The 27,095-nt window shown below is 37.1% G+C and overlaps 1 protein-coding gene across 1 annotated transcript in view; it reads left to right on the top strand.

Moving 5' to 3' along the window:
- ZPLD1 (zona pellucida like domain containing 1) overlaps window positions 1–27,095 on the top strand; it is a 108,820-nt gene that overhangs the window by 35,719 nt on the left and 46,006 nt on the right. Inside the window, exons 3-10 of the mRNA XM_083819396.1 lie at window positions 3,140–3,256; window positions 12,604–12,717; window positions 17,684–17,904; window positions 20,533–20,714; window positions 21,371–21,443; window positions 24,087–24,184; window positions 24,837–24,917; window positions 25,745–25,916. Of these exons, the coding sequence (XP_083675522.1) occupies window positions 12,612–12,717; window positions 17,684–17,904; window positions 20,533–20,714; window positions 21,371–21,443; window positions 24,087–24,184; window positions 24,837–24,917; window positions 25,745–25,916 (933 nt within the window). The 5' untranslated portion in view covers window positions 3,140–3,256; window positions 12,604–12,611. The remainder of the gene's footprint in view (window positions 1–3,139; window positions 3,257–12,603; window positions 12,718–17,683; window positions 17,905–20,532; window positions 20,715–21,370; window positions 21,444–24,086; window positions 24,185–24,836; window positions 24,918–25,744; window positions 25,917–27,095) is intronic.

The following is a 27,095-nucleotide window of genomic DNA, read 5'->3' as shown; positions in this document are numbered from 1 at the left end:
ATTGTTCCCTCTAGAAAGCCTTGTAAGTTGCAGAATTCATTTCACGGACCCTCCAGCAATCACTGTGCACCTTCTGAACTTGTTCCTGAAAAGGCTGAGTTCCCCTTAGGAGAGCAATACCTTTAATTTCTAAACTGAGCACGGGAATTCCATGTGAAATATAGAATTGAAGAGTATCTTGTTTTGGAATAGTCTTATTTCTCCTCATGCTTAACAAGTTAGCAGTCTAGTTGAGCTTTGTGGAATTTCTCATTAATGGTGAAGTTTTAATACTGGTGTAAACCTGTCAAAAGAAAATATAGAATATCTCCATAGCTCTATAGAAGAGGATAATTGTGATAAACATGGCTAAAGATTCTTTCTTTTGCTGATTAATAATAAATAATATTCTTCTTCATTTTCCTAAGAGAAATGCTAATTTGGCAGGCTCTGAAGTTATACAATGGGAATTTGCCCATGCAGAATTTAGCTTACATATGGACTGGTTAAGAGTCTTTGGACTTGCCCCTTTGTTTGGAATTTGTTCTTTTCTACTGAGTTTTTCCATTCTGTTGTAGTCATTGTCTCCTTGTGGATATTTGGGTATCAGCAACAAATTTTGGGTGAGTGGGGGCTTTCCAAATCCTGAAGGAGAGGGGAGGAAAGCTGTTTTTCTCCATGTTGTGTCTCTCTACGTGGAAAGAGAAAGCTCCTTAGATATTAGTTACTACAACTTGTAATCAGGCTGTGTTCAAAAATTCTCTGAAATCATTGCTTAAAAAAATCAGGTCTTCTAATCTCAAGTAATACACAAAACAAATAGTGAGCCAGGCAAAAGTATTTGTGGAATAGAGACAGATTCTGAATTTTTAAATGAACATGTGTATTATAGTAGTAATGAGGTACATTTGGAAAGCTACACTTTGCTTTTTACCTGATAATTTCATAGTGTTGTTGTTTTATTTGCTCTGGCCAGAATAGCTGTTTGGAATCATTTTGAAGCAAGCTTGAAAAAATATTGGATGTTTTACAGAGCAAAAATAATTTCTCGACAAGTGAACTGTGTAAGATCAGAGAATCAAGTAGTTTGGACACATCCCTTCAGGGATTAGTGGTGAAATACTCATTCATTTTTTTTCCTCATGTTAATGAATACAGGGATTTCTTTTTATTTCAGTTTGAAAGAGCAGATAAATAAGCTAAGTTCCAGAGCTCTGGCTAAGCCCAGAGCATGTAGCCACCATTCCTCTGTGCATAGCTGCTGAGATGACCAGCTTCTAGGGTGAGTCTAAGTTTGTAAGGATCTGTCCTGCAGCCTGCTTTGTTGTCTCTTTATTGAAAAACATCGTCTGCAGCAAGAGAAAGATAGGATGACAGCTGTGATGCTGGCAAGGACTCAGTTGTGTGTGCATCCCTGTGTAGGGAAGCAACCCAAATGTTGTGGAAGTTGTAGTTGCTGCCAGTGGAAATGGAGAGAAATTGCACAGGGTGTCTTAAGATGATTTGATGTTTTTAATAAACTCATCTGAAGGCCAAAAGGCAAGGGATAACTTTTGATTTTATAGCTGTCTTAAACTGAGATTCTTGTTTCGGAAACCTACTCAAGGGTAAGACCATACTATAACACTCTTGTTTGTGAAACAGATATTACATCGAGATACTTCATTGTGGACGTGTGAGATGAGGTATCAAACCTGTCTAAACACTTAATATGAAGTAAAAGACATGTCATTGCTGCACATCCCTTGGTCTATCTTTTTATTAGTCCAAGGCTGCTCTAGTCCTTGCTATATTGCGCTATTTATATTGTAAGGTTGGATTTAGTTTTTTGAGTCCTCTCACAGCCAAACCACCGATACTGTTATAGGGTATGTCTGAAAAAAGGACTAGAAACTTAGAGGTGTAAAGAGCCTTTTGGTGCCCTCACAGTGTACTATAAACTGGATCCTTTGTAGAGCAAAATGGCTAAAAACAGACCAAGTTTTGTCTGCTTGGTTTGGGAGCAGCACTGGGCTCTCCCCGCTGGGTCTGGAGCAGCCAGGAATGATCTGCCATTCTCAAGTGCACAGAGCATGAGGATTGTGCGTGAGGGGGCTTGCTGCTCAAGGGGAAATCTGCTTTCCTGCTTTGTTCCCTTGGTAGAGCATTTCTATACGGTAGGGAAGCCAATGTGTTAGGCCAGCACCATGGCTACTCTTTGGGGCTGGCCACGGTTCCCACGGATGTGCTCAGAATTACTTTGATGTCTACCAGGAGTTGGCCTAAGTGAAGGCATGGCAGAGGGAGGGCTTCTCTGTTCTGAAAACCACGCTAAGCACCAAAAAGTCCAGGCACCTCCAAAGCTTCCTCTGTGGTGCCAAAACCTACAGACTGTGGCTTTACCTGACTAAAGGTGTAATGAAAGCTTCCAGGCAGAGATGACTGAAACAAAAACTGAAGGGAGGGAGCAAAAGGAGGCAGGAGGGAGAAGAAAACTACTGTAACAAAAGGGAGTTAAACACCTCCCTCTGCCCCCCTCTAAGTCTCAGAGATCGGGGAGTAGATGTTATGAAGCAGGTTCAGTTTCTAGCAGCTTGATCTTGCCTTTGTATGCAGTTGGCTTTGTGTGCATTGATGTACTGTTTGTAATTATCATTCTGTTGACACCTGTATTCATAATGACACCCCCATATCACATTTTCATCTCAGCGTGAAATGTCGCTCTTTTTGCTTTTGTTTTGTTCGGTACTATGAATTTAGCCCAGAATTGAAAAAAACTAGACACTTCTCACAACACACAACGGGACATTGATAGCCTTGCAGCTTAGTTACTGATCCTATCTCAGTGCTTCCATCTGTCTCCTTCCTCCCACCCCTCTTTTTAAGCAGACAAGGTTTTCCCTCAACAAGCTGATGACAGAATAATTTCCTCGGGTTGATTGTTTGCCCCACATGGACCTCTGGAGATCTTCATACAAGTGGAGAGAAGCAGATCAAAAGGCTGTAAGAAAAAAAAAAAAAAAAAGGACTGAAAAAAGCCACCATAAAGATCCTGCTCAGGTTTCAGTCTGGTGATGAACAGACTTGTAAAGTATTCTAAGACCTGTCAAATTTTCCCATCTAAAATCCAGACCTATTTTAAAAAGAATTTTCATAATGAGTGTCTCTTTTCCCCCACCAGCAGGCTCAGAGTGCTTTCTGAAAAAGTTCTGCAGGGCAGAGAAGTTGAACACTTGATCACATGCAGGAGCACAGGATAGATGGAGTACAGCTGACTCAACAGCTACAGGCGATTTGGGTAAGTGCCCACCATGTCAACCAGCTAGAACTTTCTAAAATATTGGTAAATGTCAAATTATTTGTAACTTACAAAAAAATAGTTGTCGTTTTAACACTTGCCTGACAAATTTAATCTCACTGGGAAGTCTCAGATGGAGTTGGTTGGGAAAGAGGTCTTTAGGGTACGGCTAATGAAAACAAGAAGGCAAATTAGCATCCAACTATGACAAGATGTTTTTTCTCAATTTATCTTTTACCTAAATGTACCCAGACCAGACCCACACTGTTAATGTGAGGGGAGAAAGGTTAAAAATCCCTTGCAGTGCTGAGTTTACCAATGTATGTCAAACCCGCTCACTTTGCTTTCAGGAGGAAAACAATCAATTGCTTGAGGGAGACAATGTTATCCAAGTTGTGGTGTCAGTGTGCCTGTTCCCACAATCATTGCATTGATGGAAGAAAATTTTGATAAGCGAGACTTATCTGGCTCCCACTGCAATATAATGAAATGGGTTTGCTGATTGGAAATGACATTGTCTCCAGTCACAAAGCAGACTGGATGTGATAATTGCACCACCTTTCATTATTTTTTAAAGTATTAATAATGACAATATATTCTTGAGTAAAAATAGCAGGGATTTGAAATCAAGTCTTCAGTTAAGCTGATGAACTGATACGATCCAAATTGACATAGTTATTCTAATTGCTGTGTGTACTGTGAGAGGAAACTTTATCATGGTCTAAGTGCAGCAGAAGAAGGGACTATTGGCCCTGCTTGTGTGCTTTTGATCAAAGAATTTTTTTTATTAGTGCGTGATGTTTTGTTTTCTTTCAGCTAGGTCTTGAGCAGTATCCCTTAGGCTTATTTTAGACGCTGGCTTGAAAATTACTTCAAGCCTTGTTATAAGTCCAAAACAGCTAGGAGAGGGACTCAAAGCACAGTGAAACAAATATCCATATGCAAATCTTTCATAATAAAAAGTATTTTCTTTTTAAATGTAAGCTTCAGAACAATAAGTGCTCTCTGATTTCAAGTGCTTATGAAACTTGTGGTTCTCTATACTTGGTCAGACCAAGGTATTAGCAGCAATATTTACCCTTTATTTGCTTAACTTTTAAGGATCTGATAAGGCTGTACCATACTACAGCAGTATTCTACAGCTTTACTGCATAATTTCTGTTCCTAAAAGTCAGGAAAATGAAGTCATCCCGATAGCATAAACTGTTGCTGCTTTTTGTTGGTGAAGTCTTATTTTAATGGTAACTTTTCAAGCTGCAAACAGATGGCTGCAGTATAATCTACTTGCTAGTGACATCAAGCATTATTTACTGAAGATTTATATTTATATTGCTCTCTTCAAAAGCGTAAAAAGAGTAATTAAGTAGAATGATACTCATTTAGATCTTCATCTGCCCATGTGACTGCAAGGCTCTTGGGGCAGGCAATAGGATTAAGAGTGTTTCATCTCTAGATCGGTGTTTTTTGAATCCAGACCATGATTAGAGGCGACTGAAGGCATTATCATGCAATGACTCTTTAGTGGCCTATATTGAATGATTTGATGGTCTCTGAAAATTTGCTAGCTGATGGAACCCCCATAATGATCAGCAGTCTGAGAAGGAAATGAATAGCCTGAACGTGCATGTGTTGAATAGCTTTTAGCCTAGAAACAACGTGTTCATTCCAGGATTTAGGGCTGGTCTCTGCCCATACTGGGGACCCTGCTCAACCATTGCTTGTGTATTTGTCTAAGATGATCCTGGACTTGCTTTAGTCTCTTACTGATTTTCAAATTGCAACATCTCTTCTAAAAGTGAAAGAGGAACACAATGTGGAACAGGTGCAACAACAAAATCAGCCAATTTTTCTCAATATTCAGAGTAATTAACCAATGACTCAAACTCTGTAGTCATTGTGCTCATTGCAGATACTTCTGCATACCAGTCTGTAGGTGAGTGCTGTAAGCCTCATGGTAAAGTGATGGTCCTTGTTTTGTAATCAGTCTCTTTTAACTATGGAATTTCTTTCTTGTTTATAATGCTCTGTGACCAAAGTGAGAAATCCAAAATAATTTTAATTTTATGATGCTAATCAGATATGCAGTGACTTTAATAGGAAATATGTTTTCAGTTATATTCTTGCCTTTTCATGTTGAAGCTAACTCTGTGCAAAGTTGCACTATGAATCTAACTTCGAACTCACAAGATTAAGGAGAAATGTAGAGCGAAGTGCAAAACACCAGATTATGAATTTTAATAATGAAAAGGAGGTCTTGCTTTGTTAAGGACTTCCACATCTGGGTTAAAATTATCTTTTTTGAGATGACTGCAATAGTCTTCAAATCCTATACTGAATTTGCTTTCTTTCTCTATCTCCTTTTGATGTATATTTTTTTCTTATGTAGTAGACAACATAAAGAGTATAAAAGTGAGAAGAGAATTTTTAAATTTAATTGAATTTGATTTTTTAAATTCCAGTCCGAAGATATGACCATTGATTACTTGCTTCAGACCAGTTTTGCATGTCATAGAATCACAGAATCATTAAGGTTGGCTCTCAAATCTGCTCTCAGTGATGGCATTCTGCACTTCATATCTGTGTGAATGTCCCGTGGGAAACAATGATTAATCTTGCAGGTTGGGAGAACAGCATAGAAATCTTTCCTGTGTGGCTCAGGACAAGTAATTTATTTTTTTTATATATCTGAAGCTTTTAGTCGTTTTTTGCTTTCACAGTTTATTGAGGAATCCGAGAATCATGGAGTCAAACATTTCAAACAAATTTGATTATTTTTTTTTTTAGCTTGCCTATCAGATGCTTAATATTTAGGTACTTTTCTTATATGTTATGATGAATATTATTTGGAAAACACTAGTGTTCTCAAAGGCCTTAGGCTGTTAAAAAAAATGTCTGAAGGAGTTTTAACAATATCTTTGAAATGCAGGAATAAAGATCTAAGTAGACTATTCAGATGATCTGTGTGGGAGGAAAAAAAAGCGTGTGTTCTGGTGATATTTAAGTAAAATCAAACTGTTTGTTAAGCATAACTACAATAAAAACAGTATGGAATGGGGTAAACTCATTTGTATTTCACTAGTGGATGTAGGAAACAACTAGAGTAACTCTCATGCTTGGCACAGAATAGCAGGTCAACAGTTTGATCCATGTTTTCAACAAATGGATCTACTAACTCAGTGTATGGCTTGTTCAAAAATAGTTATTTTAAAACGCTTTAGCTGTTTCGCTTCTAGTCTCATATCTCCTTGGAAGGTATTGTGCTACTTTGTATGAATCTCTTGGAAATATTTAATGTAGTCATATTCTTCATTTGATCACTGTTTCTCTTTTTACCTTTTAAGTATGCAGTGAGTTTCTATTCAGACCATACTACAAAAAAAATTAAAAAAAAAATCTCAGTGTACTCAAGGATTTGTTGTAACAGCAAATAAAGACATGTATGCTAGAGTACATTATTTAAATTATTAAGAATGTTTTGAGGTGTTAAAAGATTGTTTTAACAGCTTATAGGCAGTATGGCACACTGATTACATTTTCCTAGCCTTCAGACAGGTAAAATAAAAAGCAAGTTTTAGCTGGAGTTTTGCCTGTTAAGGGCTATGAGAAGCTGCGGATGTACCAAGGCTGCTATGATCTCTATGCATATTTGCTGACTTTATAGGTTGAAGGACACTTTATGGCTGTAAGGCTTTTGTATTATCTACCCAACAAACACATTTAACTCTCATTAACAGTAATAAGGTACACAAAAATAACCAAAGCTATGTCTTTGGGAATAAGATCTGGATTTTCAGATCTGTGTTCAGGGTTTAGAATGGTTTTAGAATGGTTATTTCACTTCAATTCAGAAGAAAGCTATGTATTACTTCAACATATTTTAGGGTCTTCATTTTCAGTTGCCCGTATAGTGTGCTGATCTAGATTTAAAGTCTACAGTGTCCAAAAATGAGACTGAACACATTTTTGGACTTGTTTTTTTGAAAAAAGTACAAAAAATTTAGTTTTATCCTAAAGCTTATGAAATTTTGATTTTCCAGTCCCTTTACAACAACCTTTCACATAGGATTAAAAAGAAGGGACAGATAAAGAGGCATTGATCTTCCACAAAAGGAATCCACACCAAAATTACTAGACTTGAATCTGGAAGGTGGTTTCTTCAGAAAGACATTAAATGTTCTTAGTTTTATTATTTCCTTGTATGTGTTGTGACATTACACTTGAACTCCAGTGCATAGTACCGTCAAATGCTGTAACTTTGGGAACATCCAGTTTGTTTTTCAGGTTTCTGTCATCAGCTTTTGGTTTAAGAAAGTGCTGGTCTTCAAAATCTGATATGTGTCTGTATGTGTATATACATATGTTATGTATATGTGTATATCTCTATATTTTCAGGTTTGTAGATTTTACTTGATCTCAGAAATAGTGTGGCACTGAAGTCTGAAGTCAGAGGAATCTGCAAGAAAAGAAATTCTGTATTTCCAAGTCTTGAGAACAAATATTATCCACAAGTGGGGGGAAATCTATAAGTTGAAACCCGTCCCTAAAAAGTTCTTTGCATCTTGGGTGCCCTTTTTTAATGTCACATTCCTTTAGAAAAAGAATTATCAACATTTCATGAGCTTGTTTTCAAAACAGATACTATAAATGTCCAAATCCTATTTCATCTGTGTGAGAAGAGCTAAGGATGTAAAAAAGGCAGTGATAGAGAAAACATGATCTGGATAATTTGTTACAATGGGATGTGCCAGTTAAATGAGAAAGTTCCACTGGAGGACTGGACATAGAGTTATTTTTCTGGTTTTGTTTGTCAGGTTACTTTTAAATGCAAATGACCTGGTACACACCTGTAAGGAAAACACTTCTGGAAGATCTGATGGAGGTGCAATTAACATGCTCCACAACTTCAGTGCAGATGCAGAAGCAAGTGCAGCAGCAGGACGGACATGAACCAAAAAGACAAGGAACTATTCTGTCATGAGATGACTATGAGAAATAGTATGCATTGAACAATATAACTTGAAAATATTTTTGAGTAAAAGCAATAATTTTTCTATTCCATTACTTGTAGAGACCTAATGTATGTTGCTAGAAACCAGTTAGGCAGTTACTAGATCTGTATGAAAACACTTGTAAATGGAACACTTATTCCACTAACTTTATTATGCACTTATCACATCTATAATTTTCTTTCAGAAATTTTCATTATTCCCATTAACTGTTCTTTTTGAAAGACTTACCCTGTCAAGAGACATAAATATCACCATATTATTTTGCAGCACTGCCACACCCCATAAATGGAAAATTAAGAACAAGCAGTAGGTTATAAACTGTTGTTATATAAGATGAATATTTGAAATAAATAATATGCTCAAGTCAGCACTAGCTCACAAATGAATTTCAATAAAAATGAAGGGCTGAATCAGTAGTGAATGCTGTTGACAATGGAAAATTTTTGAAGATCATTCTGAAGAGGATGGATGAACAAGAGAATTGAGTGTCAGGTAATGAAAGGAATGAAGTGGGAATTTAGGTAGGTAACTGTTCCACAGAATTTCTAAATGGAATGCAAAATAGATTTTATTTAAATTGTAGACATCTTTGCTTTTTGTAAATATAATAAAAAATTTGTAAAATAATAATTGAATTGAGGAATGCATGTTGAAACTATTACCTCTTTGTATCCTTCAATGATATACAGCACAGAACAGCAAGACCTGCAGTTATGACTCTGTGCTGAATATATATATGTATAATATATATATATATATAAAATATAAAACCTTCAGTTCAGCAGAGACTCATACCCTGGCTACTTCAGCATTCTGAAAGCTTAGTGTCATTTTATTACATTGAAACCCAAATACGTTGGGCTGTTTTTCCACTGAACTGGCGGGTTTAGAAATCTAAATGATCCACAGTCTCTCAATCTCTGAAATAATTTAATGAACCATGTTTGGTAAGTCTTCAAATCCCTGTCTTTTTTGTCTGTAGTTGTCTTTTAAATCTGTTCTACTGTGAGTACTTAAGAGAGTTGCCATGTGAACTTCTTTTGGTGTTGACTGAAGTCTTGTACACAGACCTTACCTCCATCCCCAAGTCAATGAAAAGAACTGTTCACTTGCTAAATAGAAAATATCAATCCTTGTTTTGAAGGTGTCCTTAGGTGGATGGGTGGAGGCAGAAACATTTGGAAGTGAAATCATTTAAGTGACTATGAAAGGATTTTCTGAGGTGGCTTGGAGGTTTCGGTGAGTCCAAGCACTATACTGAATGTCATAAAACACAGTAAATCACGTACACATGGAAAGGTCCTTGATGATGCTCAGCAGAGAAAAGTGGAGAATGAAGTCTGAAGAAAACAGAAAAGTACTTTGGGTACAGTAGTGAAACCTAGGGTGGGTTTTTTCAGCAAAGAGTTCCATAGAAAGGATCACATTTTCCTTGCAGTGTGTGTTGATGTGTTCAGGATCATGAAAATGTCTTTTTAACAGACAAATATACTCGCTGCTTGCTGGACCAGAGAAGCATACTGTTTTGGAAAACACCTAGAACTGTATTCCTCAAAAATGGCTCTAAGAACTCAGTGCCTTATTAAGAGGAATTAAAAAAGGGCAGACACAAATCTTTCACGTAAGCATGTTGACTGATGGCTTATAAACAACCCTATTCTTGACACTTGAGTTTTACCCGTTTTTGTAGATTTTTTTTTCATTTCATGCATGTACAGACAAGAAGTGCCATTTTGATGAAACTTTATGCTTTTTTATTTGGATGAAATATTGAGGTTTTAGCATTTTTGATTGAGAAATTGCTAGAGACATTTAAGAGCAAGTTGAATGAGCAGGTACGACTACCTTGATTCGTACTGAGGTAAACGGATAGGTGAGTTTGACCTCTTGGGTGTTTTTCTAGTCCTGCATTCTCTCACAAGAAATAATAATAACAATAAAAAAGGCACATTGCTACTTATTTAACTGAAATCAGCAGGAGTCAGCCCAACTGGTGATGTGGAATCTGCATGCTGATCCGTCTGCAGATGAGTGAGTAGTTGGGGAGCAAGTTAGATGTAAGCGGTGGCGTTAAAATCTGACTTGCTCTGAATGCAGCTAGAGAACTAATGCTATAAATACTTAATGTCTTAATTCAGTTTTGGTCCTTAGCAATCATCTCTCCTTCCTCTGAAACACAGCAGCAGAAGTTAAGTTTAATAATTAAAATTTTAGAGTTTACTTATAAGCTCTGCTTTTCATCTAAAATAATAGCTAAGCTACAGCTTTGTCAGTGTCATCTTTCATTAAATTCTTTTCAAACGGCTTTTTTTTTGGTAGCAAAAAATACTGTAGCAGTTAGAAAATTGAAGTCAGATTTAGATCTTAGTAAATTGCCCTTGATTTATACCGTTGTAACAGACATCAGAAACTAGCTCATATACAACAGAACAGTAATAGCCACTTTATCCAAGTAACTGTTGTACAAGCAGAGGTGAGGATCCAGTACACTGGAGAAATGTCAATTTTCCAAACTAAAAACGTTTCTTCCAAAACAGTTTGAATTTTCATGGGTTAAAAAAAAACACAAAACAACACAACTTATTCTGAGGAAAGGGTAAGGAGTTCATAAAAATGCAGAGGTTTCATAGCAAACCAGTTAGGAATTTTAATTTCTTTTCTCTCCTAATTCTTCATCAGCATTAGCTGTGTGTGCTGTCAACCTCCACAGAAGTCTAACTGAAAAAGAACAGAGGGTCAAAGAGTCATTTCATTTAGCTTTTTATCCCCCTGAAACTAAAAGGAGGTTGCCTTGTTTGCTATAGGTCACACTTCGATCGAGAAGTTGTGCAGGTGTTACATAATGAAATTGCTTTTGGATAGGATAGCAGAAATTACATCTGACTTATTAAGAATAGAATAGTTCCAGTTGGATGGGATATACAAAGGCCAAGTCCCAGTGACTACATGCATGCTTACAAGGAACCTGGTGTTTCCAATTCCAATTTTTTATCCTAGGTACTTCCAAGCAGAATTATGTAGGAGTGAATGGCTGGACTCCCCCGGTGATAAATGGACATCTCTTTGGTTTCCTTAGGTAGATTGTGGCTCACTGCTTTGTTCTTGCTGGTTTGTTTGCTGCCAAGGAGCATTTGGGAGTGTCTTTTGTGGGTCCCTCTCTCCATGCAGGACTTAAATCCCAGGTTTATTTTCCAGGAGCCCAGTTTGAAAATTAGGGGAAGTTTTTGCATTAATATGAGTAGGCTTTAGCTCAGACCCCTGTACAGCCACAAATGGTCCTGTTACAAGACCTGGGGTTTGTCTCAAATATTCTCTCTCTGCCAGCTTTTTCCATGCCTGCATGGAGGTGGTGTTGTGTCTGTGGAGTTGATAAATGTTCTTTGTCTTTTTGGAGAAAGGTGGTGATCGGTGTCTGTAGCTGTAGTGTTGGAGGAAGCAAATCTCCTAAATCTCAGAATTGCTTGGTTCCTGTGTATGAAAAGAGTATTGGTGTATCTGAGTTCCAGGTCAGCAGAGATTTTATGATCATTTAAGAAAAAGAAAAAGAAAACAAAAATAAACAAAAAAACAACCAAGGAATGAGACTTAGGTTCGTGCAAAAAACCCTTGATATTTGATATTCTGGGATATTTTTGACAGATGTGTGAATCAGATGTGTTTTTCATTGTGCTAAATATCATAGGTATTACACCTTGGAGGTTTCCTCCCAGGAAGAGTAATTACTCAAGATATTAATAATTCATGCATTCTGACCTTCTAGTCTGGTTGCCAGGTATGATTCAAGTAGATGTAATTTCTATGCCAACTCTGTACATGAGCTCAATACAATTGTATGCATGCTTCAAAGAACAGATTTTTGGCAATTAGATATGGACTGATTTCATTCTAGGACCGTGAGTCTGAGAAGTGCTCAACAAGCCATTTATCCATACAGTTTTCAAGGACTTGGCTGAAATAAAACTATTGTTCTGTTTAATTTATCTTTCTCAATGGCTTTTTTACATTGAAATTTTTAAAAAACACCCTGCATTTAAATACGTAAGCACTTTTCAAATCTATTAATATATTTTAGGGAAGGTTTTCCTTTTTTATATCGTTCTTGAGTATCTCTTTTGCCACAAGTTATGATTAAAATCTGTAGAAGTTAATAGAAATTATTCATTATTCAGAAGTAGAGAAATGGGCCCAGCTGCCTGTGGCCACTTTCCCATACATTTGTGAGCTTTATTCCAGATTCCTTTGCTGGAGGCCATCACCTCCCGAGTGGTTAAATGTCTGCAGTAAGCATCTTGAATGCAATGAGCAGATGTGTGTAATAACCACCTAATGTTTTGCTAGGTTTTGCAATGGAACAGGTATGGTTTCTGCTCCTGCTGACGACTAAAGTGCTTTCGGTGACTGCTCAGTTCAATGGATACAACTGTGATGCTAACCTCCATAGCAGGTTTCCTGGTAAGTGTTTAATAGACTTTTTTCTAAATGGCTTCTTTATTGTCTTGGTTCAAAGCAGTGCTTATTTTTAAATACAGAGCTTTAAATCTGTCTGAAGCCTGGGGGTAGGGCTTCACATTAAGAGAGTGTTAACTATCTGAGTGACAATAAAATTGCTCTAACGTTATGTTTAACGCTCTTTTTAATTGCACAATGGGTCAAATTCAGCCTAGTATTAACAAATACAACTCCTCTCACATGAGCTGTGTTTGACCTGCTTTTGCTAGGGCTCTGTCCTGTCCAAGAAATTTATCAGAGGTCATGGTGTTTTAAATGTTCTTTATAGGTTTAAGAGTTTGACACTTCTATCTGGGTTTTCTTTCATGTTTTGTCTGTGTGAGTTACTTATGTACTTTTATTGAAATACAGGAATATATGCCAATTTTCACACAAAATGAAGTTGATGGTAAAATTCAGTGCCTCATTTCAACATTAAGCTCTTGTTTAGGAGCAGGTGAAGCAATGAGACTTATCTATAGATGACCTACATTCATGCCTTAAGATAATGGGAATTAAGTTGTTCTGGGGACATCAGATGTCTGGAGCTGTTAATACAGTCAGAAATAAAATTGCATTTTGATCTTAGCAATACATATATGAATTTACTCAGCTAAAGAATCTTTTTAGTCTGTTATATGGCTTATCCTTCTGCCTCCATTGTTTCTTGGGCAGAATAACAACAATATGAGTCTGATTTTGACTGATTCACATCTTGTGTTTCTAAGGTAGTGATTGAATCAAATGGTACCATGATGATCTCTCTGTTTAGTATTATGCTGTAATACCTTTCAGTGTTGTTTTCAAATAATTATAGTGATGATTTTGCTTCAGGAAGGATCAGCCCTTTTTATTAAATTTAAGTTGGTAGAAAGCATACATGTTTTCAGTTTCCTATTACATCACACTGCTAGGTGGTTTGCTGACATGAAGACCAACAGTGGGTTTGAATCTTTCACTTGATTGATGTGAATATGAAAAATAGAGAAATACAAGATGTGAAAAGGATCAATTTTTTTTTCTTTCTGTGGCAAAAATCATTGTTTAGCTGAGTATTTTATGAACTATATTTCTGTTCTTAGAGCTTTACAGACTTGCCTCAAAATTGTGGGTGAATTGGACCCACCTGCCTCAGATCTGCCTTACATAGTTTTTCATGCAACTTTTTTCCCGTTTCAGGCTTCTTGAGAGGATTGCAACCACTAGAGGGAGGCTTAGATTCTTCTTTCTGTGCTCTGTAAAAGCTTCTCTGGTCACCTTTTTGCACTAAGCCTGTGCCAAGGTTTTATATTTGCTATGTGATACCCATGAACTGAATCCAGCTCTTATTTGGAGATTTAGGGGCCACTTGCAGTTCTTTCTCATACTAATGGTTATATCAGATTCCATGCCTGATGAATCTCAGGGAGTCAGGGGCACATCTGTTTAGGCTACAAGTACACAGATTTTTTTAAAGTCAATTCTAATCACGCTGTTCTGCACATAGCAGCTGAGAGTTGAGTTCTGCTCTTTCTTGTTTGTGATCTCAAACAGCACAGATTCAAAGGTTGGAATTTAATCAAAACTCAGGGCTGAAGAAAAAATTCTGGTTATGTTAGCCATTCATTTGAGTTAGAGGTAAAAACCCAGAAAACAAAAAACCCTGTTGTCCTCAAATCTGGCAGGTATTTTCGGTGTTCAGGAGGGACTGCTAGGTAACATACAGGGGCTAGTGGATCCTGCTGGAGCTCTCTTTTATGGGTTCAAGAAACCCAGAGGATGGGTGAGAGCCTCTGCTGGAAGAGGGGGCTCGCTCTTGCTCTGGTCACTTCCGTGGCATGTGGCTCAGGCTGTGGTTTTGTGTGTGTGCAGGTCTCACTGCCTTCTGAGGTCAAGTGTAAGGGAAGCAGGGAATGAGGGGTCAAAAAAGAGAATGTTTCAAACAAGCGTCTCTGAGACACAGATATTGCCTGCAGGGCCTGGTTATAGGCAGAATTTTCTTCTCCATTCCTTATTTGTTCCTCATTAGAAATGTTTTTGTCAGCTGAAGTTCCGAATATGGGGTGAGAGTGTACTTTCTAGATGAGGCCTGTGGTGTGCAAGTACCACAGAGGCCATTGATTTTTTTTTTGGAAGTTGTTTGCTCTTTTACTTAACGCTGTGAGGAACAGAAGTTTAGGAAGCTTGTCTTCAGCAAAGATGAGGAATTAAGTCTTCTTAAAGGACCCTTAGAGCTCATCCATTTTTCATTTGTTTGTGCTTTTATCATTTATTGCTTAGGTGACTTTTTGCATCGGGATGATGCTGCATAAGTAGTTTGATAAATAACCAGACAGGGCTCTTCCTGCAGCTTGCAGGTTTTACAGTGTAAGTATGAGATAATTAGAAGGATTCAAGAAAAAAATGTATTTGGTAGATGGAAAATACTTTGACTTTTTGTACTGTAAGGTAGACATATTCTACAGCATGTAATAAGGTCAAATCCTGCCATCCTTCAGAGAGTCGCCTGGATGAAAAACTTTAGTTCTGCATTGCAGCAGAGCATAGCTTTTAGAAGGCTTTTGGCGTGTACAGCCACGTCAGTACAGCTGTCTTCAGATGGGAAACACAACTTTGATTCAGGGGCTCTTGCCGTAAGTGCATACCGAAACTTAGTAAAGCTAGTTCATCTCCAGAATATACTGCCACTTTTTCTCATGCACTGTGCATTTTAATTCACCACTAAAGCAGGAATTCGATCAAGAGGAGGCTTGTGCAGAGAGGCTGGTTTTGACCTATAAATGTCCTATAAATACTTCTGGTGAAATGACTTTTCTCAACAGTGTTCTGGCAAACTCTTATCCTCCGCAGGTATTTCTGTCTGCTCTATGGCAAATCTTGGCAGTGAATGGAGGGGTACCAGGGAGCGGAGCTGTCAGCATTCGGCTTGTGTTGCCATGAGTCCACCCGTGACTCGATGGTGTCTGTTACTGCAGTATCTGTGTACCTCATGAGCTGTGCTCTGTTTTGCACAGGACACTTGTGATTAAGGTTGACTCAGAAAACCAGAAGCCTTTACTGGAGGAATGAAACTATTTTTGTTTAAATGTACATAGGTAGGGATAATGTTTAACTTTCTAAATTCACAAGAAATTTGCTGGGTGTTGATAGTCTTAAGAGACATTAGATCCGTTTGCATCTAGTTTCAGATTCACTTCTGAACAAATACCATGTTTGAGTTGCAGAGTGAACAAATGTGATGATAATACTTCCTTGTAAAGCATGAGCAAAACTTCAGTCTGGGAAAGCAGCTTATCCTCCTGTATAATGCTAAGGATGCTTTTGTACTGTAGAGTTCTCATTTCATTAGTGTCAAGTGAGAATTTTGCCAAGTGGTAAAGGTACTTTAACAGGAAAAGTAACACCCTGCTCTTTAAAAGACTTGAAGTGAGTTATAAAATTAAGTGAGCTAGTTTATATTACATCCTGAGATTTATTACAATCTGTTCGTTGCTTTGAGCAAGCGTGAAAGCATGTTATTTATTTACTTTTTCTGTACTATTCTCTCTACCTTAGTATACCCATTAAGTGGGTTATAACAACCCTCTAGTAGTGGATACCAAAGCGTGCATCTTGTTTTTTTTACATTATTTTAGTGGAAATAAGTGTACGTACAAACCAGGAGAATATCATGCTGCGTCACTTCAACTTAAGTTTTTGCCTCCAGTATCTTTCTGCCCAAATTTACACCCAGCGAGTAACATTTATCACCGCATTAGCTAAGGCCAGAGTTTAGCCTGTTATTTCCTGTACTTGATTGTTTTGGCTTTAAAGCCACCATTAAAGCTGTCTAAATTAAACTGCTTGTGCTTCTGTACCATGGGGGAAGAGCTAGTTCATTGTAATAGAGATTTCATTTCCTCTCTGTTGTGTCAGTGCAGTGAAATAATTCATTTCAGCAGGCTTAATGGTATGGTATTGACTGAAGTTGTTTTTACAATTTTTAATAGCACTTAATCTTTAAGCGGGTGTAATAAATGAGTTGTTATATAAAGGAGTAATGTCTATGTTGAACATGATGCAGTACACCTTTTCACAGAGCACTAGGGGAAAAAATAAATGCTTCCCCCCCTTCCCCGTCATCTAATTGCAAGGAGAAGAGCTTGCTTATAGAAAAGTTATATAATAGCTAGCTCTGGACTCAAACAAACTATTCCTTGTTCCTATATCCTAACCTGATTCTTTTCTACTCAAATACATAAAAATCTTCAGAATTTTCAGATAAAGGGTCAAATTCATCCCAAGGAGTTCTTTTGCTGCTGTTCAAAAACTGATCAGTTGTAACAGTTGCTATTTCCTAGGTCTTTTTAAATTGCCATAATGTACAGAATGACAGATTGCAAGACACCTTGTGGTTTCAGTCATTGTCTTCTGCACAGCCTGAGACTGTGGTCTGGTACAAAGTGGACTCCAGACAACCTCAAGTGCACATGACTTCCATGCCAGATGTCATCTGGAGCGGGCTGGAGGGCAGAACTCAGCCTCCCAAGTTTCTCAAAATTGCTGGGAATTACTGTTTCAGAAAAGGACTGTTTAATCTAACTCCAAATATATAACCACTTGCTGTTTTCCAGTCCGTTGCAGTGCTTCGGTTTATGGATGTAATACTGAATGACTTGCTGGGGAAGTTTGGAGTACTGTTTTTTTTTGCATGGTAGACTACATTTACTGTGTTAATTCTTGTTTTTCTTCAGTGAATTTGTAGATTCAAATATATCTTTTTTATTTTTTTTATTTTTTTATTCTTTTTTCAGAATAAAGCAATTCTGACCCCTTATGTTCTAATATTTTTCTGTGACTGGGGTCTAAAAATTGATTTGATCAGAAGGTGCAACACTAGACTAATTGCTGCAGTACTTATGTTTGTTGAAAAGCATCTTCTTACATCTTTTCCTGTCTTATTTTTGTGCAGCTGAACGAGATATCAATGTTTTCTGTGGAGTGCAGACCATTACTATGAAGATAAATTTTTGCACAGTTCTTTTCTCTGGTTATTCTGAAACAGATCTGGCTCTGAATGGGAAACATGGGGATGCTCACTGCAGGGGGTTCATCAACAACAACACCTTTCCAGCAGTGGTCATTTTCATCATCAATCTGAGTACTTTGGAATCCTGTGGAAACACTTTAGTGGTAAGATGAGATCAAAGTGAAATGGTAGCATGGATGTTTATGCATAGGATCAAGCGAATGCCCTGACAGCATTGTGTATTTTACAGATAATGTTTACGTCGTCTTTCCTAGTTAGCAATATAACATGTACATTATATTTTCTTCACAAGAAAACAAAGTCAATAATTTATTTTGATTTCTAATTAGGCAATATGGTGGGACAAGCTTGCCCTGTGATTACATAGGACACTTTTTTATTGCAGTAATTTTTTCAGTGGAAAAGGGGATTTTTGCGAGCCATTCTTAAAACCTTTGAGCGTGTCTTGTTTTGCTGAAACTTTTCAAATACCTACTTGTGAAATGAAAGAAAAATATTTTTAAGAGTTGGTTGATCAGGTGAGAGTTATAGACTGGGTACCTCTGCACTCTCACAGGAGAGGACTTGCTGAATGATACTATATGCTCTGTGATAAGGCAGGGATTTCAGGCTGAAAGTCACAGGGGGAATATTCCAGCCAGAGGACCCAACCCCAAGAGAGGAAGCTAACAGTAGGCATCTTTGCAAGTAGTGCTCTCCGTGTAAAATCACAGCTATATTTAGAACTGCCTGGCAACAAACTGAAGTTTTCAAGCAAAAATTTGAAAGAATGTTTGACCAAAACAAAAACAAAAAACAAAACAAAAAAAATCAGACATGTACAGAACATAAAATATTACCTGTGTGCTCAATTCATGAGAAAAAAAAGACAAGATGTAGGACTGATGTTCAGACTTATACATTCAGCTTCAATCTTTGATCACTGTATCAAACTATTTATGAATGACTTATAAAAATGTATTCTTTTTTAAGGCTCATCTGGTGTCTGGAATTCATACTCATACTTAGTTACCTGTCAGTTTTCATAACAACCCTGCTGCTTTCAGTTACTAATAATTTTTTCAAATTGTGCTGAATTGTTCAATATGCTCTCTGACCTGTTTGCCAGAGGCTGAGTTTTATTTTGAACTGTTTGTTATTTGAACACAAACAGTTCAGTGAACTCAAGATTCTTTCCCCAGCCTCTCTGAAAAGCTACCATGACTTGCGGTAGGAGAGCTTGACAGGAAGGAACCTCTTGCTCTTCCTGTGGAGTTGGTCATAACCTCCTGGAGCTTGCTGTTTGATTACAACTGTAAGAGCTTGCTGTCTGATCAGTCCAAATAAATGCAGATTGGGGCTCCCATAAGGCTGCACAGGATACAGAGATCAAGCAGTAGCTGCTAAAAATTTGACAAGAATTTCCCCTCACCTGGTCTAAGTTTTTGTATGCTGTGCCAAGAAGAGGATGAAGGAGCAGGTAGTGTTATGTTCTTACTATGGAGTAGTACAAAGGGAAGGTAGCATTTTGGGCAGATCTCAGATAAAATACAGGTCTGCAGTATTGGAGACAAATTTTTTTATTTTGGGGGGATGGGGTGGGGAGAAAGCCAAACAGCAGTAGCTGGTTACCCCTGTGCTCTAGGCTGTGTTTCTTAGGCAAGGGACAGATTCTAGGAAATCTGATATTCAGCGTTTTCCTTCAATTTATGGAATGACTAGCCACGTACCGTTGGCAAAGTGCATAGTTGTGTATCTTCCACCAGACTTCCCTGTAGCTAAACAATCAATATACCTGCTGCATATCCTGTGCTACTACAAAATGCTGCAGCTCATGGGCACCTCAGGGTGACTCTTCTAAGTGATGAAATGGCTTTTAAAGAAATTGCATGCTATAAAACTGTGGAAAGTGTTTGTTTTGTTGATATAGTGCAGAAGCTAATACAATGCTACAGCTGAAGTCCAGTGCCATGTTTATCTGGCTTTATTGTGTTTGTGCCTAATGAGAAAGTAATTTGGGACGTATTTATTTGCTGTTCTCACAAACCATCCCTTCATTCAGATTAGATGGAGTGGGGCAGGTTGCTACCAGGAGGAAAGGGTCTGCTTTCTGGAGAGCTATTTGTTTTACTGGCTCAGCAGTTTGTGAGCCTGAGCAATGCACCAGAACACAGTCCAGGGACTGAATTAGGGTTGTATTGGCATCCTCAAATGAGGCATTATCTGATTTTACATTAAATATCTAACTTGCATTTATGGCAGTTTTTCTTTCTGCTTAGTTTATCATTTAGAGATGTATAATGTAGGCAAAAACACAGATGCAAAGTTCAGCTGCTTGGTTTGTATCTGCTTATAAAGTAAATTGGCTTTGTCAAAAATAAACATTGAGTGACTAGGTATTGTTTCTGTAAATAAAATTGTTTGTGTATCTACTTCATAGTTATTTAACCGTAATAGAAAAGTTCCTTCAGCTTTTCCCAGTAAGTCATGTGAATTCATTGGGAATGTGCAGAGAAACAGTTTGTACCTGGATTCATCAGTTTTATTCAAATGTTGCTTGAGCCCATGTTTTAGGATCAGCGGTATCCCCTGTGAACTGTATGTGCTTGATCTCGGGGAGGTGAGAAACAGAACACAGGCAACATGGTGTTAATAAATCAAATTCATGTTTGAAAGATCTTCCTGAAGATATTTCTGGGTAAATGATGGTCTAAGACATCAGTATTCTTAGGCATATCTCTTGTTCCATGCTCAACTTTCTGGTAATATTTCTTTTCTATCTCCCTCAATAGGTGTCCTCAGCTCGAGGTATCAGTGCTTATGGGAATACCTCAGTGATACAGATAGGTAATGTTTCGGGCTATATAGATACACCAGACCCACCAACGATTATCAGCTATTTACCTGGGCTTCTGTATAAATTTAGCTGTAGCTATCCACTGGAATACCTGGTTAACAATACCCAGCTTGCTTCGTAAGTGTGCTTTTCATTCCTATGTGTTTCATTCCCATGTCTGCATAAGCCCATGTGTGCATATATATACATATACAGATGTGCACACCTGAATATATGCATGCTATAGCAGTACTGTCAACAATAGTGATACTTAACTTTGTAAAACAGTGAAGGGAAAGAAGAGGTGGTACAAAGGAGAAAAACTTCAGTAGCATAACTCTGTAAGATAACGTAGTTTAATGAAGACCTGCTTTTGTCTTAGTTGATGCAAAAGCTGCCTTAAAATTGTGGTTTTCTGATGACAAAATGGTAGCAAAAAACATGAAAATTCTTCATGAAATTGTTTGTAAGTTTGTGAGTATAGAGAAAATATTTCCATGAGTAGACCCTATATATCATGAAAAGCTGGTTCCTTTTTGTCACTTGGCCTCTCTGCTAATTATTTTTCTGATTCATGTTTTCAACAGTATCTATTATTTTCCATATAGTTAAGGTTCTGTCAGTGTTTCCACTATAAATTTCTATTTTTGAAGTTTATAACACAAATGTGTAAATTAACTCCTTTTGATATAGCTCATTGAGATTTTTAATGATGAAAAAAATAAAGAACACAGAAGTGTGGAAAGACAAACTGTATTCTTTGATCTTCACAATGATTTCTGGTTCTGTTGTAGGTCATCAGCTGCTATTTCTGTAAGAGAGAACAATGGTACATTTATCAGTACTTTGAATTTGTTGCTTTACAATGTGAGTATAAAACACAGTAACACGACCTAGACTAAATCTGTCTCTGTTCTGTGGGTGCAAGCTGGATTAGCACAGCAAAATGTAGACTTCCCTTCATTTGGCGTTATTACTCTCCCATTTCTCCCATGAAGGACCAAGACCATCTTCTGGGCAGTTTTCGTCTACATTCCCTTGTCCTTTTTGTTTGCATGTACCTCTTGTCTTGTATTTATATGGCTGTTTTTTGAGGACACACACAGTCTTTATTCTGTATTTATACAGTCCCTCAGTTTGCAGCTCTGGCTTTTAGGTTCTACTGCAATGCAAATAATCAGTTGTAGTAATAATAATCACACTCCAGAGTGCATACTTGTTTGCATTTATTATGTTTATGTGCATATTTCTAATATCCATATACATCTGTGTATATATGTGCATAGATGCATTGTACTGATACAGATGTTCTGTAGAGTTCTGTAAAAAAATAATAAAAATAAATAAATCTAGATCTATTCCCTTAGAAATAAACTGTAGCATTTTTTGCTGGAGTATTTTTATGTTCAAACCTCGTAAGTGTTTTGATCACCTAATTGTCATGAGGCATGTGGGATTTGTTCCAAACCTAAAGCCCACAGTACTTGTTATCTTAGTGTATGAACTTTCAAGATTTTAAGGGTAAATAATTTTAACAGCTTTCAACTAACCCTTCTATCATACCTTTTAGATAATTTAACTTGGATATGCATTATTGTATAAGCTTTTGCTATGTAAATATGGAAGGTGACAGTAAAATGTGAAAAATGTGTGGACCTCTACTTAAAAAAAAACATTAGTCCCTGAAATGATTTTTTTGCGTTGATTAAAAATTTTGTTCATACATTTTAAATACCTGATTTAAATATCATTTTTTCAATCTATCAAGCAACATTTTTGTAAATTATGATTCTGATTTTTTGCATTATTATTCATGCCATCATGACGCTGAGTTATAATTCATGCAACTGATTTAAAAGTCAATGCTTTAAACTTTGAACATAATGAGCTATAAATATTGTAACAGGACATTTTCCAAAGGCATTCTTTAAAAAATCATGTTTGTTTGACAGAACAGAGCTCTGAATAACAACCTGTAATCTGTTAAAATGAAGATTATACTTCTCTCATTTTTAAATAATCCTGTGACCAAAAGGATGGGGATGGGAAAAGTTGCCAAACTTCTCTAAATAAAGGAGTTGACCACCACTTGTTACTGCCTTTCAGGACCTAATTCTGCAATCACTCAGCTAAAAATGCTATTAATGCTTGTCCTGAGAGTGCCTTTGTTTCTCAGTTACCTACTGGAAAGATGGGCTTTCATCCTCCAAAACTGATGGAATTAGGAACTTCATGTAGAAAATTTTTTATTAGCTTGCAAAATTTGACAGAGCTAGTTAACAGAGAAATGTATAATTGAATTTAAAGAAGGCAAACATACCTGTTTAACATCCTAAAGGATCTTACAATGCGAGATATTTATGCTGTTTTAAGAAATGATCTCATTTGAATGGATCTGCTAAGACTTGCTCTGTGCATGTCAGGGAGCTGGTCTGTGTGTGCATGCGTGGCTCCCAAGTCCTCCAGTAATGAAGTGAGTACACATTTGGCAAACTGTGATTTTCGGCATCATTCCCTTGGAAAAATCACTTGATTTATGTACTTAATCTTTCTCGTTACTGTCAGCTGCTGCTCTTGCCCACCACAATGAACCTGGTATTATTGTGGCACTGTCAAAATTTCACTTAACAAAATTTTTCTTATGCATTGAGTGCTTTGACCTCTCACAAGAGGTCTCAGTATGCTGAATCCCTGTGCTTTCTGGATTAGCAACTTATTTGACATAGATGACATTACCTGTAAGTGCATTTTGATACGCTAAATTAACGTCTGTCACTCTGTATTTGTTTCATGGCATCTGTGGGTCATTGCTCAAGTGATGTTAATGATTCAGCCTGTGAACAAAGAAACTAGCAAAACAGCTATATCTATGTAGTTATATATGGGAAAATCTTTTTTTTTTTTGTTACATACAAATTTATTGAAACAGAATTTTGAAGGACTAGAATTTAAATGAAAATATTTGTTACTTTAAACCTTCAACAAAACAAATTCCATGAAAATTACATTTTGGATATTGGAATATGTCTAAAGCTTAAGATGAATAATGCCTGGAGGCATTGCTATCTCCACTAAATTAAATAATTGTAAGAACCTTTCCTGGGCAAGACTGCACTGTGACAACCTAGTTAATCTCTTCTTCAAAGAAAACTACAGCAGTCACTGTTTGCTTGTAGGCACTGGGTGACATTAAGGTGTTAGCTTGAAACCTTGTTCATAAATAATAACTTTTCTTTGATTACTGATCTAGCCACTTCATAAAATGATAAATAGATTTCCCCAAATAGTTGCATAGGGTAAGACAAGTCAAGTGTTGTTGATCTTTAAAGACAAACTTGTAGGCAAATGCTCTGGAACTGCTTTCTATCTCCTCCCAGAAGGAGGACTAAGTAAATAGTTGTCCTACATGAGTCAGAAATTAGATGTGAGTTCAGTTTGTGAATGCAGATGGGTACACCTGAGTTGTCACAGTGGGATTTCTTGTACATTGAGGCAATGTTTGTTTTTCAGGACTCAACCTACAGCCAGCAGCTCCTTATCCCAAGTACAGGTTTACCTTTGAAAACAAAAATATATGCAGCTGTGAGAGCAACCAACCTTGATGGCAGGTACCATAATGGATGTTATTTCTTGTCCTGATGGCTATTCAGCTCTTGGGTTTCTAAATTATTCTGATTTAGAAGCATCAGTCTTTTTTTTTTTTTTTTTTTTTTTTTTTTGTGGGTTAGAAGGACGTTTAATGTTTGAGCTCATTGCCCTCAGCTGGAGGTTATCAAGTCCTTGATGTTGACTGCATATCTTGCTGCTGTTAATCATAATGAAAGTTCTTTCCAAATTATGCTTTACACCCTATATTGTTGTTCTTTAAGAAAGGGTCGAATGAGGAACAAATGAGAAACTCCTGGGCTTTTAAAAATGGGAAGGTTTTGGCTTCTAGTTATATATGGCCATCACTTCTGAGAAGAGGTACATATGGATTGGCATGTTTTTTGTCTCGCATGAAACCATATGATTTGAATTATAAAGTTCTACTGCTGTGGTGTGTGCTGTTTAGTTCTTTAAGTTGGGAAGAAACAAGTGGTATAGTTGGAACCTAGTACTTTAGCTTTTAAACACAGTAACTCAGCTTCAGTGTAACAGCCTGCATTACTAGTTTGTACACTTGCCCATACTGTCCTTTCATCTTATCCCCCTTGCTCTCCACCCCTTCTCTTATGTTGCCAGTTCACTTCATCATCTATCACTTTGCCTCCTGTACAGGTGGAATGTCTTGATGGACTACTGTTACACCACGCCATCTGGTAATCCTGGTGATGATCTTCGGTATGATCTTTTTCTCAGGTACATCCTATGCAAACCCAGTATTTGTCGTTACTTCTTTTAAAAAACATGGTTATAAATCTCCCTGTTAATGGTGTTCTAAAACTGCCTGAAAACTAAGCAAAGTTAGCAGAGAGGCCTGAGGGCTGGATTTACAACATGTCAGGTCTTGTCTTGTTTATGAGCATAAACAAAGAATCAAGTTCAAAGTCATGAGAATTATGGTGGAGAAGCATACATCCAAACTGGCTGTGCTAGAGATCAGAAACACCAAAACTGAATGGTTAAACTGGACTTTATCTTAATAAAGATACCCTTGTGGTCAATGACAATGATATAAAACGTCAAAGACTGTAGTTCAGGAAAGGAGTTAAGCAAATGATTAAAGATTACTAGATGCTCCCGCTAGTCCCAGTAATAATACTTACTTGAATTGGAACTCTGTAAAACATAATTAGTATCTTGGCAGTATCTCATATTACGTCTCATCAGTGATGGTTGCTTGGAGAGAGGCTGTCTTCATCTGGAGTTACCTGTCTATGCTGGTTAGCACACGATTACTTCTTGTTTCAGCCCTCAATTTTTTGGGGCCACTGGAGTTAAATGGTATTTTGGATATAGCTGTGATGTTGCAAATCGTAGTGTTTCTGTAGCAATGAGCACAGGACTGTGCAGCCTAGCAGGGAGATTGTGGCTGCACACTTTGGACATTGTGGCATTGTGGTCTTTTCAAGGACCTAAAGCACTGAATTGCTGCCTAAGTTATCTTATTCTTAACTAAGAGCTTTAAAAAGCTAGCCATACATCTGCTCATCCTATTTTTTTTATATTTTTTTAACAAAATCTAGTTGCGACAAAGACCCACAGACAACTATAATTGAAAATGGCAAGAGCCAAATGGGAAGGTTTTCTTTTGAGGTATTCCGCTTTGTTAAGCACAAGAACCAGAAGATGTCTACAGTCTTCCTTCACTGCGTGACAAAGCTGTGCAGAGCAGATGACTGTCCCTTTCTTGTGCCAGTAAGTTTCAATGGATAGAAGTTGCTGCTAGTTATCTGGATATAAGTTAGTCAAACCGGAGTCATTCTGCATCCAAATGTAATGGATATTTGGATGACATAATGAAGATGACTTGTAGAGTCAGAAGTAAGGATGTTCTTTGTGTGTCTGAAGGAATATAAACCAACTGATGAATAAGGTAATGAATGTTGTCACCTAAAGGTAGGATAATACTAGACCTGCAAAGCACAGGTTGTTGAACACGCAAGAAGTGATCTTTTTGCCTTTTGGTCCTTAACTCATTATTAGAAGTAATGACTCTAAGACAGCTTCAGAGCTGATAATCTTAATGTAGTGTCTAAGAAACAAAGTACTCATAATCATAGTGGATGGAATATAAATATCTTAGAATAGAATAAATAGAAAACTTAAAGTTATAGTAAGCACACTTATCCTGACAAGGAAAATTTGAAAGTGTTTCTGATAGGGGTGGGGGAATTATTACTTCCTCTTTTGTTTATTATCACCTCCCTTATAGCTTGGAAACTGCTGTTTTGCTGAAGTTAATGAAGATGTGTAAATTCAAACATTATTTCATTTTGAGAGCATAAAGAACAAGAAGTATGTCTGGGAAACTGAAACACTTGAATATGCATATAAACGCAATATTCTTTGAAGTCTTCAAAATGCAGTGTAGTTTCCTGCTGAATGCCTTTCCACTTAGAATTGTAAAGTGCTATCAGTTCAGTATACTTCTTTCACTTTGTGCTTTATGTTATACTTAATTGTGTTTAAATAATTTGTTGTTTCTATGGATGTGCATGTTCTGAGGGTTTTGAAGTTCTTTTGTATGAAGCTGAAAGTGAAGAAATGCTCTTATTCTTGTGTACACAAGATTAAGATAGATAAGTTAGAGATTTAAATTAAAGGTAGATTCCAGATGGTAGTGCTGAGGATTGTTTTCATGTGTCATCGCTATTTAAGACTCCATGGAAAAGTATGAAATTTAACTTAAGAAGCTCCCTGGAATAGGGACTGTAGCGTATTGTCTATCCCTATTCAAGCAAAATACATTTGTTGGGAAAAGTGACTGTAAACAAAGCTTTGGGAAATTAACTACTGAAAATTTAATATGAGATGGATCTTGTACACAACAGCAATGTGGTTCTGTAAATGAAGTGAGGCAAAATGCAATGGGAA

The sequence above is a fragment of the Anser anser genome, assembly GCF_964211835.1.
Source record: "Anser anser genome assembly, chromosome: 1".
In the NCBI taxonomy this organism is placed as follows: Eukaryota; Metazoa; Chordata; class Aves; order Anseriformes; family Anatidae; genus Anser; species Anser anser.
Note: the sequence above shows the minus strand (reverse complement) of the source record. Positions and strands in the feature narration are given on the sequence as shown.